Source organism: Pleurodeles waltl, chromosome 6, assembly GCF_031143425.1.
Source record: "Pleurodeles waltl isolate 20211129_DDA chromosome 6, aPleWal1.hap1.20221129, whole genome shotgun sequence".
Taxonomy (NCBI): domain Eukaryota; kingdom Metazoa; phylum Chordata; class Amphibia; order Caudata; family Salamandridae; genus Pleurodeles; species Pleurodeles waltl.
Genome location: NC_090445.1, coordinates 97,518,948 through 97,536,862, shown reverse-complemented (window position 1 = coordinate 97,536,862; position 17,915 = coordinate 97,518,948). Strand labels below are relative to the sequence as shown.

General features: G+C 44.8%; 1 protein-coding gene across 1 annotated transcript in view; it reads right to left on the bottom strand.

Moving 5' to 3' along the window:
- Positions 1–17,915, bottom strand: part of IKZF3 (IKAROS family zinc finger 3) — a 449,605-nt gene that overhangs the window by 197,803 nt on the left and 233,887 nt on the right. Inside the window, exon 5 of the mRNA XM_069237426.1 lies at positions 11,668–11,835. Coding sequence (XP_069093527.1) covers positions 11,668–11,835 — 168 coding nt within the window. The remainder of the gene's footprint in view (positions 1–11,667; positions 11,836–17,915) is intronic.

The following is a 17,915-nucleotide window of genomic DNA, read 5'->3' as shown; positions in this document are numbered from 1 at the left end:
AGTCTCTCTAAAAGGTGCTGTGATTTTTGGAATTCCTTGACTGAAGAGGCACAATAATTATATAAATTTGGCTACTCAAACGGTGTCATTAGTGGTGCGTGCTATAGGAGTTTAGTGGCCTCCTACAGACAAACAGAAATATCCAAGACTTCTTCATATTTAACAGTAGCCATCCTTCCTAAAGTGCCACTCCAGTATGCTTCTGCTTCAGTTTTTGCCAAACCTGCATCAGGAGTATGACTGCACCATACCAGTTGAAAAAGGCACTTTTGTACCCTTAGGGCACATTTATTCATTGTCTGAAAATGAGATTAAGATTAGTATTATGAGAGGATCTACAGAAAGGTTTGACTATACATTGTTCATCACCATCAGGAGTAACCTCTGTTATTAGTTCCAAAAACGCAACAAGATCTCAGACCCTGTATCAACTTTCAAAGTTTAAATCAAATTATGAACAAAGATTGGCATCTAATACCACTTAGAAAGACAGTCTGTGCGAGGGGAAGATACTTTTACCAACCTTATTTTGATGGATACTTACCATCTCCTACATTAACGAATGAACAGACACAAAAACATATAGTCCAGTCCAGTGCCTATTTTTGTATTTAAACGAAATCTCACAGCAAAACTAAATACTACACAGTTCAACAGGAATTGTAATTACAGGGTTGTAATCTCAGTAATGATGTTCAGCAAGATGTTACATCCTCCACTCACACCGCTCTCTGTCTGCTAGAAGAGATCGCTGATGACTAGAGTTTGCAGTACACTGTGGGCATAGGTATTGATTAGATACAAGTCACTGAACAAATGCACACCTCTGTTCACATATTTCACCCTTGTTTTTACTAAGGCAAAAAGTCTTATACCCACACAGCAGACACTTGTGTGCGTTCAAGTCACTTGTTCCGGTGACAGTTCTTTTACATGCTTGGCTTCTCTTCTGCTGAGGCCAGAGAAAAGAACTCCTTTTGGAGGAGATACTACTTGATGAATCAGAATCGCAGGCCTGCACGGCAGCACTCATCATTAGCAGCGAAGGCCTCAATGGCTAGGAGGGACAGGTGTTCAATTGCAGCCTGAAGGCGAGTTATCCCTGGTGGTGTGTCTTTGGTAGTTGTTGCTCTGGGGTGTTCAGAGCTTTCAGCCTCTGTGGCAATGCAGCTCCTTCTCCCAAACTCAAGAGGAGGAGCGGCATGATACTCTCAGATTCACTGCAGATAGCCAGATTAAATTAATGCTTGTTCTTGCAGTCTTGCAGCAGTTCCTATGCAACCTGCTTAAAAGAAACTGGTAACTTCCTCACAGACACAAGTGTGGTTCTAAAGATTCTGGACCCATGTAATTTACTTTGCCACAGCAGTACGATTTTAGTATCAAAAGACCGATAATGACTAGTACACTAAGCATGAGCATTTTCGCTCAATTCCAGCAGCGTTTTCACCTCGAAATCACAATTTTCGTCCTGCACTCGTGGCTCCCATTTTATACACGCAGCCATTTTTAAAAGTTGCCCTCACATAGGCTTATAATACAGTCAGATTTGATTCCAAGGACACGTACACCTTGATTGACTTTTCTCTGACCTGGGCAAGCTGGAACCATTGCCTCAGGCCAAACCTGTTTGGTCAGTCCCTCTCCCAGTGGCCGAATCAGATAGCATCAAGGCACACCATGCCATAAAACCCTTATTATCGCTCACACACCCTGCCTAATCTTGCTCACACCTGCACCTGCTCTTTTCTTCTTCTTACTTCACGAGGGGGAGGTGCCCGTTTTTATTGGGGGTCCACACTTATCTGATGTAAAATACTAGGCCTTGCCAGGTAATTTATTATGGGTTGGATGACATGAAATATGAGGTTTCATCATGACACTTTTTTCCTTTGTAGTGAAAACATGTGAATGACCAACCAAAATGTCAAGAATGTTTGCCTGAAGCTTAAAAAACTGTATATAAGGAAACCTGACTTTGCATTGAAACACAGTCTCCTGAGAACATACAAACCGTGCTGTTGCACTTCTAGGACGCTTGTTACTTGGCTGCAGCCAATAAATTCGATCTTTGACTTCACCTAGAAGACTCTGAGTTTCTGTGGTCTGAATCAGGAAAGTACCCGAGGTCTTTGGGTGTACCCTGGCACCGCTGGGTTACCGGATCAGTACCGGTTCTGAAAAACCCAGTACCTCACAAGTCGCTCCTGACTTCGCTCCCCCTGGTAGTCAGCTTTCTCTGGGTGCTCCTCGTGATGGGAATATGCTGGGCCTCTCCTCTTGGGCAGTCTCTCCTTCTGCAGAGTCATCCACACTTCTTTATTCTCTCAGCAGGCAGCAGGCTTTTAGGTACTTAGGCAGACCTATAGTTCCTTCATCAGAACATGTAGACTTCAGATGATGTCTCCTCAACTCTGGGTGACTGGCTGTGTGGCAGGCGCTAACCCAGGTCACAGAGCAGCTCTTTAGGTACTCCACGTAGGACACCCTTCGTTGGCCAAGAAGAACCTAGAGCAGGAGGAAATTGGGGTGGCTTGAGTCAAATTTTATACACATTTTACAGACACAAGATGCGGATCCAATCTTGAAGGTTTCAGAAACGATTTGGGTAGTTCTCTTTCAAATGTTATTTTCTGGCTGTTCCTTTGTGCAAGATGATGGCTCTCCCAGCAGGTAGCAATAGAAATGGGCCTGACCCCATGTGTGAGTATCGAAATCCCGAGCCCAATATAGTGTATGATTTCTGCACTGAGTAGTCATTAGCCTTCCTAAAGCAGCAATCAGAAACAGGCAAAAGGTTAGGCCCTGCCTAGAAACCTCATCACCTTGAAACACAGAAAATGCAGTCCAACTCCTCAGACCAGTAATGCTCAGGAGGAACTAATCAGCAGACCTTTTTAACAGTGTTCTAGATAAATGTTCCTGTCTCCATCCTCCCTTCCAAACTTCACTGTCTTGGTCTCCACCACAGGAATTCAGGCAATACACTTCCACTCTCTGGGGAAATGCCATCCTATTTCTTCAACTTGTGTCATGCGAAACCACGGACATCCAAAATGGATCCCACTAGTGATAATACTAATACCATACAGAGCCTTACTACCACACATATGCCACTCAGGCACTGCACATATACACACTAAACATTTCCTTTGGATGACAGAACAGGATTCTGGCAGTTCCTATAACAGTGGAACTTTACAATAGAGAGGTCAGTGGACCACACTATCTTTGACATAAAGAAAGGTTTTTGTCACCCTAATAATTCATAAAAACGAAGTACGCTGCTACTGTAGGTTTACGTGTCTAACCCCGGACATTGATAATAGTCTTATCCTAATTGTGAGGGGTTGCTTTGTGCACACCTCATCTCAGAGGTCACAAAATATGTTCTGAATCTTGCATTCTTAAGGAACAGATCTAGGCCTCTGCACACACACTAGATTAGAAAGATGCAATGGCCAAACAAAAAGTCAGGATACCAGTTTCACATACACTCATGGCAGGTGTACATGGTTGTTCTCCATGCAGGGAACATTCCCATCATAACAGAATAGAAAATGGCTTTTCACAGGCTCTTTGGGCATTTTGAGTAGTGAATAATGAAATTTGAGCTGTGCAATGCACTTGCATTTTTTCAGCTCTTCATAGATTCGTTTTTTTCTGATGTCTTGAATCATATTGTGTTGATATTTGTGGACAGCATTTGTTTTGTTCTAAGGTTTTGACTGAACATCGAGTGCAGTGGCAACAGTTATCCATGCTTTAACAATACCAACCATAAAAAACATGAATCGGGTTTAGGTTGAATAGCTCCGGTTTGTCTATGGATCCTAAGACGTGTCAGATATGCAACTTTTATCTCCTGACTCTGCTCTTACATAATGCAGCTTGGATCTAAGAAGCATAATTTAAAAAGCATATAATGATTTTGGTTTCCCTACTGTGTGAATCAAAACCTTGCAAACTTTTTGCCTCTGATTTTTTCTGCTGCTGATTATCCCTGTTGGAGTCATCAGCCTTGCAGATTATGATTAACTCTTTCACTACTCCGATTTAGGGTAGTTTTGGAGTCTTGGTTTCCCATTAGTTTAATCCTCTTCATCTACATTCGTCTATATATATATATATATATATATATATATAGGCAAGGGTTTTTTTAGGCCCTTTGTGGGGTTTAACTCCTAATTTTCTGTTCTACTCATATATAAAGGAGGTTGGATCTAAGAAGGATTTGTTGTAATGCTGGTTTCCGTATTGTAATCATCACCACCTTAGATGCTTTGTATCTCAGATTTTTTGCTCGTGTTCCTGCTGCTGTTTTTTCCCTATTGGATTCTACAGCCTTGTAGATTATTTTTGACTCTTTTGCTACTATGATTTAGGGCAGTTTTGGAGTCTTGGATTCCAGCTCCTGTAATGCTCTTCATCTTCATTCATCTAAATTTATCTATATTGCAAGGTAACTGTGACCTTCTAAAGGAGACACTTGATAGCTTTTATATGTTTGTTAGGTGAAGGGTGGCTACAGGAAAGGGCTGCTCTTTCTTCGCTTAGTCACAGTTGTGTCCAGTGTTACAGTTTAAGCTGTACCCTGACATCTATCAGCACGCCATTTTAGGCTGCATTATTGGCTTTTAATGTGTGCCCTAAAACCCAACTAATCACATAGGTAGTTCCAAAGCAGAGATCTGTGAATGATCAATGGCCAAAATCAATGTTGCAATCCAGGGACCGCTTAACATTTTTATAACTTCACCTGCTGGGAGGGTGTAATAACCTGCACAAAAATCGTTGTTTCTAAGTCTTTAATAATCTTGTAAACACTTCAGACCCCCAGAGGAAACACGTCCGTTTTCCGACGCTCCGGCACCGTTTAATCAACGCGTTCCCCGGTTGCCCCAGCAACCATTGTGTGCTCGAGCACTCGAGTCCTCTAAGACTTGAGCGCCAGCACACACTACTTATTACATTGATTTTTTTTTTTTTTTAAACTATATAATTTCTTTTACAAACAACTAAAAACAACTCCACATAATTATTCAACTGTCTCACTTAAAGCATATTATGAATATAACTCCTTACACAAACAACTATAACTAACTTAACATGTTTATAGAACAAAAATAATTTTCATTGAACATTTTCTTCACATAAAGCAATCTTATGGATAACTATGTTTTTTTTTTTTTTTTTTTTAGCTGCGTTTACACACAGAATCATCACACTCTGAGTTTCCAAGGAACTCTCCTTAAACGTAGACTCTTACGCGTTGACGGTACCTGCAATACCGGTTGCTGGAGAGTATTAGAATCCTGTGACCCTGAATTAGTCCTTAACCCATGGTCAATACGGCACTCTTCCAACCCATTCTGAAGTTTAACAACCTTTGACATGTTCCACCATTTGTTTCCGTCAACTTTAACTGCATTCCCTTTCACCAACTTCACTCTTACCGGGTCAGAGAATTTCGGATCCCCTTTTTTGACAAAAGTAGGCAGCTTTATAGACACCCAATCTCCTGTTGATAAACCAATTCTCTTAACACCTTTCCGTTTGTCAAAATGCATTTTTTGTACAACCTGTTTTTCTTTAACATTCCGTTGGACAATTTTCGCACACTCTTCCAATCGCATACTCTTGAAAAATCTAGACATCCACCCCGGACATACTTGCATACAAGCCTTTCTTCCCCTTAACGCTTCAAAAGGGGACACTCCAGTGGTGGAGTGTGGTGTTGTTCTATAAAACCATAGCATTGCCTGGACAGATGTAGTCACCACACATTTGTTTCTCAGCGACCACCTAATGCAGTCACCTAGTACACGATTAAAACGTTCCACCAAACCATTTGTTTGGGGTTGATAAAGTGAACACTTCAAATGTTTAATTGATCCTTCACCCAAAAACACTTTGAATTCGTCAGACAAAAATTGTACACCATTGTCTGTAATTATTTCTTCGGGAAAACCTTCACTCATGAAAACCTCTCTCAAAAACATAACCAACGATCTAGCATTAGGATCCTGAACAAACTTCACGTATGGCCATTTTGAGTAATAGTCAACTACAACGTACGCATACCTGGTACTGCAATTCAAAGCATGAAATGGTCCCACCAAATCCACTCCCAACTTCTTCCAAGGACCAGTAGGACAATCAATTGGAATCATGGGAGGGGTACATGTCCTAAATGACTTATCACTATTATAACATATGGTGCAATTCTTCACCAAACTGTCAATTTCACTATCCATACATGGCCACCAAAAACGCTCACGCACTCTTTTCTTGGTCATTGTTGCACCTAAATGCCCCTCATGAGCTTTTTCCTTGATTCTGCTTCTCAAATCTTCTGGTGGAATTAATTTGTCATTCCTCAGCAGTATATTGTCCTCAATAGTCAACTCGTCAGCAACTTTCCAAAATGGTTGAACACCATACGTCAATCCCCTTTCATGAGGCCACCCTTCTTTGACATTCTTGATTACTTCACACAAAATTTTGTCTGCATATAATTTCTCCCTCCATACATTTTCTGAACACACACAGACTTGTTCAATTTCCACAGCAGCAATCAAGCAACTCTCATCTGCCCAATTATCATCATCCCCTTCTACAATTTGAGCTGGAAACCGTGATAGATAGTCTGCTCTGACATTCTTTCCTCCTTGAATATGAATGACTTCAAAATCATACTGTATCAATCTTGCCGTAAACCTCGCAATTCGGTGTACCAGTTTTATTATTTGTGCCATTGAGAATCGACACGAGAGGTTTATGATCTGTTTTCAATATGAAATGTCTGCCCCAAATATAGTTTCTGAATTTCTCAACCGCCCACACACAATACGCCCTTTTCAATAACAGAAAAATGAGTTTCCGGTTCCCTTAACGCTCTGGATGCAAACCCAATTGTGTTCTCTTCATCATTCTTCAACTGCGTTAAAACCGCTCCAACCCCTACATTACTTGCATCAACAGTTAAACAACATTGAACCTCTTGATCAAACGGTTTCAGTACCTTAGCACTAATATCTTCTTTATTTCTTCGAATGCCTTATCACACTCAGTATCCCAAGCAAAGCATACCTCACTCTTCAAAAGATTGGATATCGGCCTAACTATGCTAGCAAAGTTTGATACGAATTGAGAGTAAAATTCACACATTCCTAAAAATGACTTCACTCCCCCTTTGTCCTTCGGGGGTGGAGCCTTATTGATGGCTTCTATCAATCCAGGGTTTGGTAAGATTCCCTCCTCCGAAATAACATGACCTAAATATTCTACTGATGGTTTCATAAATAAACACTTCTCTCTTTTTAGAGCAATTCCACAAGATGAAAACTTATCCAACACCTGTCTCAACACTTGGTTATGTTCACGTTGAGTACCTGCATAAATCAGCACATCATCCTGAAACACTAATACATTCGGCACATCTTTCAATATCGAACACATAATCCTTTGAAAGACTGAAGCTGCCGAGGCTAACCCAAACGGCATGCAACAGTACTGGAACGTCCCAATAGGCGACACAAATGCTGTCAAATGTCTCGATTCTGGATCTAACTCAACCTGATGATAAGCGCTAGCAAGATCAAGTTTAGTAAATATCTTTGCATCCTTAACCGTAGACAACAATTCACTTATTTTTGGTAATGGATGCGTGTCCACCCAAATCTCTTTGTTCAATGCTCTCAAGTCCACATACACTCTCAAATCTCCATTATTTTTTTTTGTAACCACTAAAGGAGAAGTCCATAGCGAAGACTCAACTGGCTCAATAATCTCTTTGTCACGTAAGCCAAGAAGTTCTTTTTCCAGTTCCTCTCTGATGCTAAAAGGTACACTCCTAAGTTTATGTTTGACTGGTATGGCATTGTTCTTAACCTTGATTTTGTGTTTGAATCCTTTTATCTTTCCTAAGTCTCCTGAAAAAACCTCGGGATATTCATTTAACGTCTCTTCAACATCATTAACATCCCTAATCACTGTTACCTGATCTTTGGTACCAGGTCGCAAAACCATACCAAAAAGACCTTGATGAAACCAACCCAAGATATTTAAACCTTTCACTGCAACGTAAATTTTTCCTTGTATCTTTCTTCCCTTGAACTCCATAATATCCTCAAAATATCCTTGGAGATCTATTTTCCTCCCTTCATAAGAAACAGGAGCTCTATCTGGAGGTAACAAAGTACGATCTTTCCAATTCTGACTAAACAACTCTTGGGTTATCATTGTAATTCTCGCACCCGAATCCACTAACAGCCGTAAATGTTTATTTCCTACTCTAATGAGGACATACGGATCAATGCAGCACCCAGCATCATCACTCTTCATCATCTTGTCATCAATCACTAACACCATATCTTGAACTTCTCCAATCAAATTCTCAACCAACCCTTCCTCATTCTCAACCACTGACGTTACTGCGTTGTTTCTTGAACGTTCACTCTGACACACTTTCGCAAAATGGCCAATTTTTCCACAATTCCTACATTGAACATTTAAAGCCGGACACGCTCTTGTCCCTTTCACATGTAAGGCATATCCACATCTAAAGCAAATATTTTTTTGTCTAAAAAATACACTCGAATTATTGTCTCTACTATTCTTGTATCCTTGGTTAAAAGGTTGCAAATTCATTGTTTTGTCCAGTCTTCCTTTCTCCATTTTAGTTCGGACCACACCAATTCTGTCCCGACTATCCAACGATTTCTCTATTTCTTTAGTCGATTTTATTGATGATTCGATGCAATTTTGATAGATTCAGCTAGCGTTGGATTGTCCAAAGATAACAATTTCTGCTTAATTGATCTGTCCAAGCCTTGACAAGTGAACTGATCCCTGATCAATTGATCACTCAGAACACCAAACTGGCAGTCAGCTGCCAACAACCTCAGCGCAGAAATGTACGTATCCACATCTTCACCATTTTGCTGAACCCTCTTGAAAAACTTGTGTCTAGACACTACTAAACTTGGCGGAGAATCGAACCTGTTACTCATTTTCTTCACTGTAGATTCGTAATCATCCAACTCCTCTTCGTCATTTGGTATATCCGGTAAATGTTTGAAGATAGCTCGACCTTCAAACCCAATAGAATGTAACAGTAGGCATTTTTTACGCTCAGGTCTAAATCTTGCCGCTCCTATTGCCCCCAAATAAGTTTCAAAAGCATCAAACCAATGCCTCCAGGCAATTTGTGGTTCACCTGGACTTTCCAAAAACGGGGGTGGAGGATTAACAGCCTGCATAGCGCATAAAGTGGCGAATCCAATACAACGCAGTAAACCAAACTATTTTTTTTTGTATATTTACTACAGGTAGTAACTTCCAATGATGTTTATGTACTTCCTTGTCCTTTAAAACTTAGTAAATCTTTAAAATACAACACAGTCTTTAAAATACTCATCCAAAATGGCTGCCGTATATGCCCATTTGTAATAGCAAGATAGCTTGTCTAGCACAACACTCCAACAGTGCTATTTCCTGTTAAACCTCATTAATCACGCCTCCTGCTGAAGAAAACACCTCACACCAGTAGCTCCGAGTCTGCTCCACACGTCGTTGGTTAATTGACTCCAACTCGAGCCTCAACTGACTGCAGCAGTGTCTGGAATGGGTTTGTCTCCGAGGGTCTCCTCGTCGCCAAAAAGGAAGGTATGTAATAACCTGCACAAAAATCGTTGTTTCTATGTCTTTAATAATATTGTAAACACTTCAGACCCCCAGAGGAAACGCGTCCGTTTTCCGACGCTCCGGCACCGTTTAATCAACGCGTTCCCCGGTTGCCCCAGCAACCACTGTGTGCTCGAGCACTCGAGTCCTCTAAGACTCGAGCCCCCTCACACACTACTTATTACAGAGGGTCCCAGAAATCACCTTAGAAGAGGATATATGGAAGCATGAGGTCTGGTTGGCAGGGCCTGATTTAGATTCAGAAAGATAATAGATAATGGTTCCAAGCAAAAGCTCAGAGACAGATAAAAGTAATGAAATAAGAGAGTCAGACAGAAGGGCTTCCTTGGATCAAATCCTGCTACCGTTTATGATCTCAAACTCACTTAGGGGCATATTTAAGGTAAGTGGCGCTGCACCTAGTGCAGCGCCACTTTCCTTACGCACCTTAGGGCCCCCCTACTGCCACCATGTGTACGTCGTATCTAAGATACGGCGCACCATGGCACAGGGTATGGGGAATAGTGTCATTTTTATTGACGCTATTGATGTACTCTGCATGAGTAGCGCCCAAATCCTGCAGAGTACATAGGGGCCCACTATAAATAATGGAAGCCCCCTTTCTATAAATAATGGAAGCCCCACCTGTTCTGAGCAGGTGTTAAAAGTGCCGTAAATAATGACGCAAGGAAATCTGTTAGATTTCCTTACACCATTATTGTGGCCCCCCTAACGGGGGAATGCCCCCTTTGCATCCATTATGCCTGGTGCAGGCATAATGTAGCTCAAAAGGTTACAAAGTGGCGCAATGCATATATTGCGCAACTTTGTAAATATGGCACAAGGATTTTGGCCTCGTTGGGCCACATTAGCGTAAAAAACAATGATGCTAATGAAATATGCTCCTTAGTGCTTGGGAGAAAAAATTAAAATAAGAGATAAGAGATTATTGGGGAGGAGGAGGGGCCCTGGTCTGGTAGATAAAGTGGTGGAACCCTTAAATGAGTGCGGTCCCCATCAATGGTCTCTCTTTCTGTCATATGTTGGTTTGCCATCTTTAAGAATCACATCATTTTATAATCAGAATAAAAAGAAAACAATCTAAAACCATGCCTTTTGTTGCCCAATTTATAAAAGCCAAGCGTTCCAAGTCCACGAGGCTCTGGTAAGATGACCAACACTGCCCCAGCCACTCGTTGTAAAATACTTCATGGCCAATTAGGGCAAAGTCTAAGAGAATGGCTTCACCTCCTTCCACATTCTTCACTATTCTGCAAGTCAGTCAATAATCCGAGGGAGACTTTACGCGTAAGAGAAGGAGCAGAGAAAAACAGTCAGGATTTTCCTGGCACCCTTATACAGCATCCACAGGTAAAGGGCACTACACAATAGTACTTTTATTCAGCACAGCTTTGGTGTGTGTCAATGGGTTTTAAGGGCCTTCAGGGACAAATAGGGCAAAGCTTGAGGGACTGGCTCTACCCTTCCTGCATTCTTCACTCCCTGTGACTCAAAAAACTAATTGGGCAGACATTCGACGGGATAAGGCAGTGAGTACTTTGTACATGTTTACTGCCCTTGATTATCTGTTTACCTCACCTATCCCCTGTTGGCCCTTAAATGTATTTTATTCAAAGTCCACACAATATCATATTAAAATGTAAGCAAGCAGTGTGCTCTTTTGCACCATTCTACTTTTAACTGTATGTTCCTGTTTACCACGAAAGTGAAATCTCTAATATCTAACATTTCTGGTATTCTGAAATCTGGAAACAGGCGCAAAGTCGAAAAAGCATGTGCATCTACTGAAGAATCAACATTGTTGAGGTCTGCTATTTCCCTTCAGGTTTCACAGTCCTTCAGTTCCTGTTCATTCCTGTTCGGTACCAGCTGAATTTAAGGCCAGGTAGGATTGCTGACAACCCAGCTGATAGCTGGGTAAGTCCACTAGCTGTGCATGAACTCTACTGACATACTCACCTGAATGTGTTCGCAGATGTCCGGAGAGCGCATCTCTACGCTGACATGCATAGCTGCAAAGGTGACACTTGAAAGGTTTTTCTCCGGTGTGCAGCTTGCCATGGCGAAGCAGGTTTCCTTTCTGAGTAAAGGATGCACCACACTGGTTACATTGAAATGGACGTTCTCCTGTCGATATAAAATGGAAATGGAATTTTAAAAAAGCAGGTGAACATAGGGAAAGAAAGCAGGTATCAAACAATGTGTCTTTGTAGAGGTATAGTGTAGGAAGCTAGCCTGGTGTGTGGTGGGTACCTAAGGTACTTACACCTTATACCAGGTATCCCCTATAAGTGTAGTGTAGGCAGTGTCTAGACGCCAGGCACTCTAGAGGTAGCTGTGGATGAGCAGCCAAGGCTTATCTAGGAGACATGCAAAGCTTATGCAATATCACTGTAGTCACACAGCACCTACACACATGAAAGAATACACTGTGATACAAAAATAAAGGTACTTTATTATGGTAACACAACACCAAAATTACTATAGAGGCAATACTCCCTTAGGAGGTAAGTAATACACAAGATATATACACTAGTTGTCAGAAATACACATAAGAATAGTTAGAAAACAGTGCAAATAGTGTAAAACACAATAGAGAATAGTGGACCTAAGGGGAGCACAAACCATACACAAAACAAATGGAATACAAGAGTGTCACCCCCACCCAGGTAAGTGGAATTTGTAGAGGGTCGCTGGTAGTACCAGGAATGCACAAAGATAAGTACCACAACACCCCCCAGCAACTAGGAAAGCAGGAGTAAATTACAACAATTTTCCCAGAACACCCACTTAGAAAAAACAGAAGAGAAATGCAAAACCCAGAGATGACTGCAAGAAACCAACAGTGGATTCCTGAAGAGGAAGACCTGTGGAAAGAGGGGACCAAGTCCAGAAGACAAGGCACAGTCCAGTGGGGGCAGGAGCTGCTAGCCACCAACCTGAGGATTGCAGGAGTTGGTCGACAGTGGAGAAGGAAAGTCAGCACTGCAGCCCTGGAGTCAGAGTCGAGTTCCTGGAGGATGCAGGAGATGTCCCAAGCCGGAAGGAAGATTGCAGTTGGGTTTGCATGTCCGGATTCCACCAACAAACCTCGGCACAGGCAAAACTCGCAGTTGGTGAAACATGGCGCTGCCAGGGACCAGCAAGGCCCAGGAGGACTGAACCCAGCAGGGAGAGTAATAGGGGGCCCTCAGCATAGCAGACAGCCCACAGACGTACAGGCAGCACACACAGGCGTTCCACAGGATGGGGAAACAGAGGGTGCAAATGGAGTCCATGCAGCACTACGAAAAGGAGTCCCACGCCACAGGAGAGTCACTGAGGGAACTGTGCGTCGCAGGAAGGAGTGCTGGGGGCTGGAGCTACACAAAGACTGAAGACCCCTTGGAAGAAGTGCCAAGCCTTGGCAGCTGCAAAGGACGCGGTGCACGGGGGTACTGTCCTGCGTGGGAAGGCAAGGGCTTACTTCCACCCAAGTTGGACAGCTGTTAGAGAGGACCATCTGGACCACTTCCGACCACCACCCATGTTGCAGGATCCACAGAGCTCAGAAGGAGAGGGGATCCATGCAGCGGGTTGTCGTTGCTGTTGGTGCCTGCAGATGCAAGGGAGTGACTCCTTCACTCCAATGGAGATTCCTTCTCCTTTCCTGTGCAGACTGAAGACGGGCTGTCCTCAGAGGATGCAGGAAAGGGGAAATGTTGCAGAAACTGGAAGGAGCTGGAGAAACAATGTTGCAGGCAAAGTTTTCGACTTTGTTGCACATTGTCAGTTCCTGGCGAGTCCAGATGCAGTTTCTTTGGTCAGAAGTCGAAGTAAGGGATGCTTAGGAATCCTGCTGGAATCTTGCAAGCCGAATCTAAGGGACCACCCAAAAGAGAGACCCTAAATAGCCCTGAAAGGGGGATTGGTCACCTAGCTGGGAGACCACCCATCAGGAGGGGGTTCTGACGTCACCTGCCTGACCTGGCCACTCAGATGCTCCCAGAGTTCCCTGCCAACCTTGGATTCAAGATGAAAAAACCCAGAGACCCTCTGGAGGAGCACTGGGCACCAGCCCTGGGGTGGTGATGGACAGGGGAGTCGTCACTCTCCTTTCCCTTGTCCAGTTTCATACCAGAGCAGGGACTGGAGGTCCCTGAACCAGTGTAAACTGGTTTATGCACGGAGGGCACCAAATGTGCCCTTCAAAGCATACCAGTAGTGTGGTGAGGCTACTCCTCCCAAGTCCAGTAACACCTATTTCCAAAGGGAGAGGATGTAATACCCCTCTCCCAAAGGAAATTCTTTGTTCTGCCCTCCTGGGCTTGAGCTGCTCAAGCAACAGGAGGGCAGAAACCTGTCTGTGAGGTGGCAACAGCTGGGGCTGCCTGGAAAACCTCAGAAGGCTGTGGAAGCAATGGTGGGGGTCCTCTAACGAGCCCCAGAGTGCATGGAATCATACAACCAATACTTGCAAAGGTATTGGGGTATGAGTCCAACATGTTTAGGTTCAGAGTTACCATTATGTAGTAGGTCTCAGGTAGTGACCTATGTCCAGTACACGCGTACATTAGCGTCCAGGAAAATGGATCTGGAATTTGTGGGGGCACCTCTGCTAGTGCAGGGGTATCCTTACACACAAGTACCTGCACCCTGCCCTCTGGGTTAAGAGGGCCTACCGTAGGGGTGACTTATGTGACCTGGTGTAGTGACCTATAGTGAAAAGTGGTGCATGCATCTGGATCACTCAAGCTGCATGGCGGGCCTGCAGAAACCTTTGCATGGGCTCCCTATGGGTAGCAGAATAACTGCTGCAGCCCAGAGGGATCCCCTGCAACACCATTGCCCTGGGTACCTGGGGACCATATACTAATGGCTTACATGGGGGCACCATTATGCCAATTGTGGAATGAAAAGAGTTCCAGCAACCACGTTTAAAGGAGAGAGCATAATCACTGGGGTCCTGGTTAGCAGGATCCCAGTGAACACAGTAAAAAACACTGACAAACAGGCCAAAAGTGGGGGTAACCAAGCTAGAAAGAGGCTACATTCCTACATATTAGCAAATAAAATCATAGAACTTTAGGGATAGTATCCACAGCCACAAGAAGGACTTAGCCCTATGACAAACAATGCTGTTGGGACACAAATGTGCATGGTAGTTAGGGGTACACCCCTGCCTTGAAGCACCTGATTGCAAGTGAATCTTGTATTTTGACTTTCTTTCGGCTTAGCACCCAAGAACTCCTGCATCTGCACAGAGTCCTAGACTCAAAAATGTACCCTGAGCCCCAAAGCCTGGCTGCAAGGCCAAGTGGGGACTGCAAAAAATGTACCACTTGAACTGAAATGTACCACCTGAACAACAGTTCAAGTAGTACATTTGAGCAAGTAGGTCCATCCCTGCTCCCCCTTGCTGCCAGGCTCTGACTAGGCCTCTGCCAGGCCCATTGCCCAGCTCTGCTAAGACAGTGCCAAGGTCTCCTGCACAGGAGGCTTGACTGCTGGCCTGCACTCTCTGATCCCCCACCCAGCACCAGCGCTCCCCCTCCACACTCCCATCTCCCCAGCGCCCCTCCCAGGTTCTATTTAATGGAGGCTGCAGCGCAGTCCAGTGAGTAGGTCCACCCCTGCTCCTCCCTGCTGCCAGGCTCTAACTAGGCCTCTGCTAGGCCTATTGCCCAACTCTGCAAGGACAGTGCTATGATCTCCTGCACAGGAGCCTTGACTGCTGGCCTGCACTCTCTGGTCCCCCACACCCACGCTCCCCTTTCCCGCTTTTTGTCCTGCTCCTGCCTCCCCAGCACCTATTCCCCCTCCCAGGACCTATTTAATGGAAGCTGCAGGGCGGCTGCGCAGCAGGCACGCCTAAGGCACACCAAAGGCAGGTCCGTCGGCACCCTGCCGTGCCTGGACTGCGGGCAGCACGAGAAACCCTGGATCTCTGGACCCCCTTAGGTACTCCACTGCAGATCTTCATGCCCTGAACCCCATACACAACAACAATTGCTGCCTGCCATCACCCCGCAACACAGCAGGACCTTTCAGCTGTCACCACTGCCACCTCACCAGCTCTGAACACCCCCCACGGTACCCTTCTCTTCGAAGTCAGCACCGACCAAACCAGGAATACTCAGCTGCATCCTTCTTTACGCCAGAACCCTCTGCAAGCACGCCACCGAAATCTGGGATACCATCTCCTCCCTTGGACCAACATAACTTTCATCACCCAAACCTGGATCACCCCAGTGCCCGGACTGTTTATCGCCACTGCAACACCATAAGGATACAAGATGAAACACCAAGCCCGCCCCAACAAACATGCAGCTGGCATCGCCATCATACACAAGGAATGGATCACATGCACCATAACCGACAATGAGACAACACCAATCATGGAACACATGAATTTCCGACTCCACACCGACAATAACACCACCATCAAAGGCACCTTGGTCTACAGACTGCAGATTTGCAGACCGGAATCACCAACGCCATCACAGATTTCAACACTCCTCTCACCTTAGAATCCGAACACTACATCATCCTGGGAGAACTCAACTTCCACCTGGAAGACCTCACCAACACCACCTCCATCAACCTTTTGAAAAGACTTGACTACATTGGCCTCAAACAACTTTTTACCGACCCATGCACATAGCAGGTCACATGCTGGACCCCATTTTTTCATCAAGCAACAGAATCAGATACACCCACTCCTTGGACCTCACCTGGACGGACCACTCCATCGTACACTTCATCATCACCCGACATACCTGCCCAACCCCAACCGCCACAGCGCACCCTCCTGCAGCTGGAGCAAGGTCGCACAGCAACAATGGACTGACACCGTCGACACCACTCAGCCCAACTACACCACCCCCCCAACCTGAGTCAAGCAGTACAGGACTTCAAAGTCTGGATTACCAATGCCACCGAATCAGTCGCCGCCAACAAACTGGACTAAAACGCACAGGTCAGCCAACAAGCCAACTGGTATACCCCGGAACTCAGCAGGACAACATGCAAATGCAGCAAACAGCTGGAGAGAAGATGGCGCTCCAGCAGGAATAAAACTGACAGAGCCTAATTTAAATCAACCCTCAACAACTACAGCCGACAGATCAAAACAGCAAAGAGGGAGGCCCTGACCGTCCGAATCTATATCAGCACCAACCGAACCATTGCCAGACAGTTCATCTGCCCCACAGCCACCGTAAATACAATCCACGCACCACAGAAGCTCTGTGATACACTCACTGCCCATTTCCACAACAAAATAGCAGCCATATACAAGAACCTTGACCCCCAACCCTCTCAATGCCTGGAAACAACTCAACGAAGAAGACACAACTGCCCTTATAACGGTCATCCACTCCGGAGCTCCCACCAACCCCTTCCCCCACCTTCTCTTCAACCTAGGAAGAGACAAGATCGGCTGCTAACTTTCCACCTTCATCAATGCTTTGCTAACCTATCCCGATGCCTGGAAACACACAGAGGTCAGATCACTCCTCAAGAAACCTTAGGTAGACCCCAGCGAACACCAAAATCCTGGAGAAGTCCGTCAACCTCCAAATCACAGAACACCTGGAGAGACACAACATACTGGACAGCTCCTAGTCGGGTTTCAGGACCAACCACAGCATTGAGACAGCACTGATCGCTGCTTCAGATGACATCCGCTCCCTGCTCGACAGAGAAGAATCTGCTACCCTCATCCTCCTCGATCTGTCCGCCGCATTCAACATGGTTTCCCACCACACACTCATCCAATGCCTGCACCAGATATGAATAACCAGCGATGCACTCTGATGGACTGAATCCTCATCACAGGACACCCTCAGAAAGTTCGCCTCCCCCGCTTCACATCATACATCAAGTGCAACATCTGCAGGGTTCCACAGGGCTAGTCCTTTAGCCCCACACTGTTCAACATCTGCATGACGCTCCTGGCTGGCTTTGTTAGAGTGCACAACATCAACATCATCTCCTACGCTGACAACACCCAGCTTGTCCTTCCACTCTCCGCTGACCCAACTTCAACTAAGAAGAATTTCCCCAACTGCATGAACAGCGTCGCAGCATGCATGAAGGAGAACTGCCTAAAGTTGAATACAGACAAGACTAAAGTTATCATCTTTGGCAAACACTCCACCCTATGGAACGGTTCCTGGTGGCTGGCGGATCTCGGCCCTACCCCACATCGAAAAAAGACCACAACC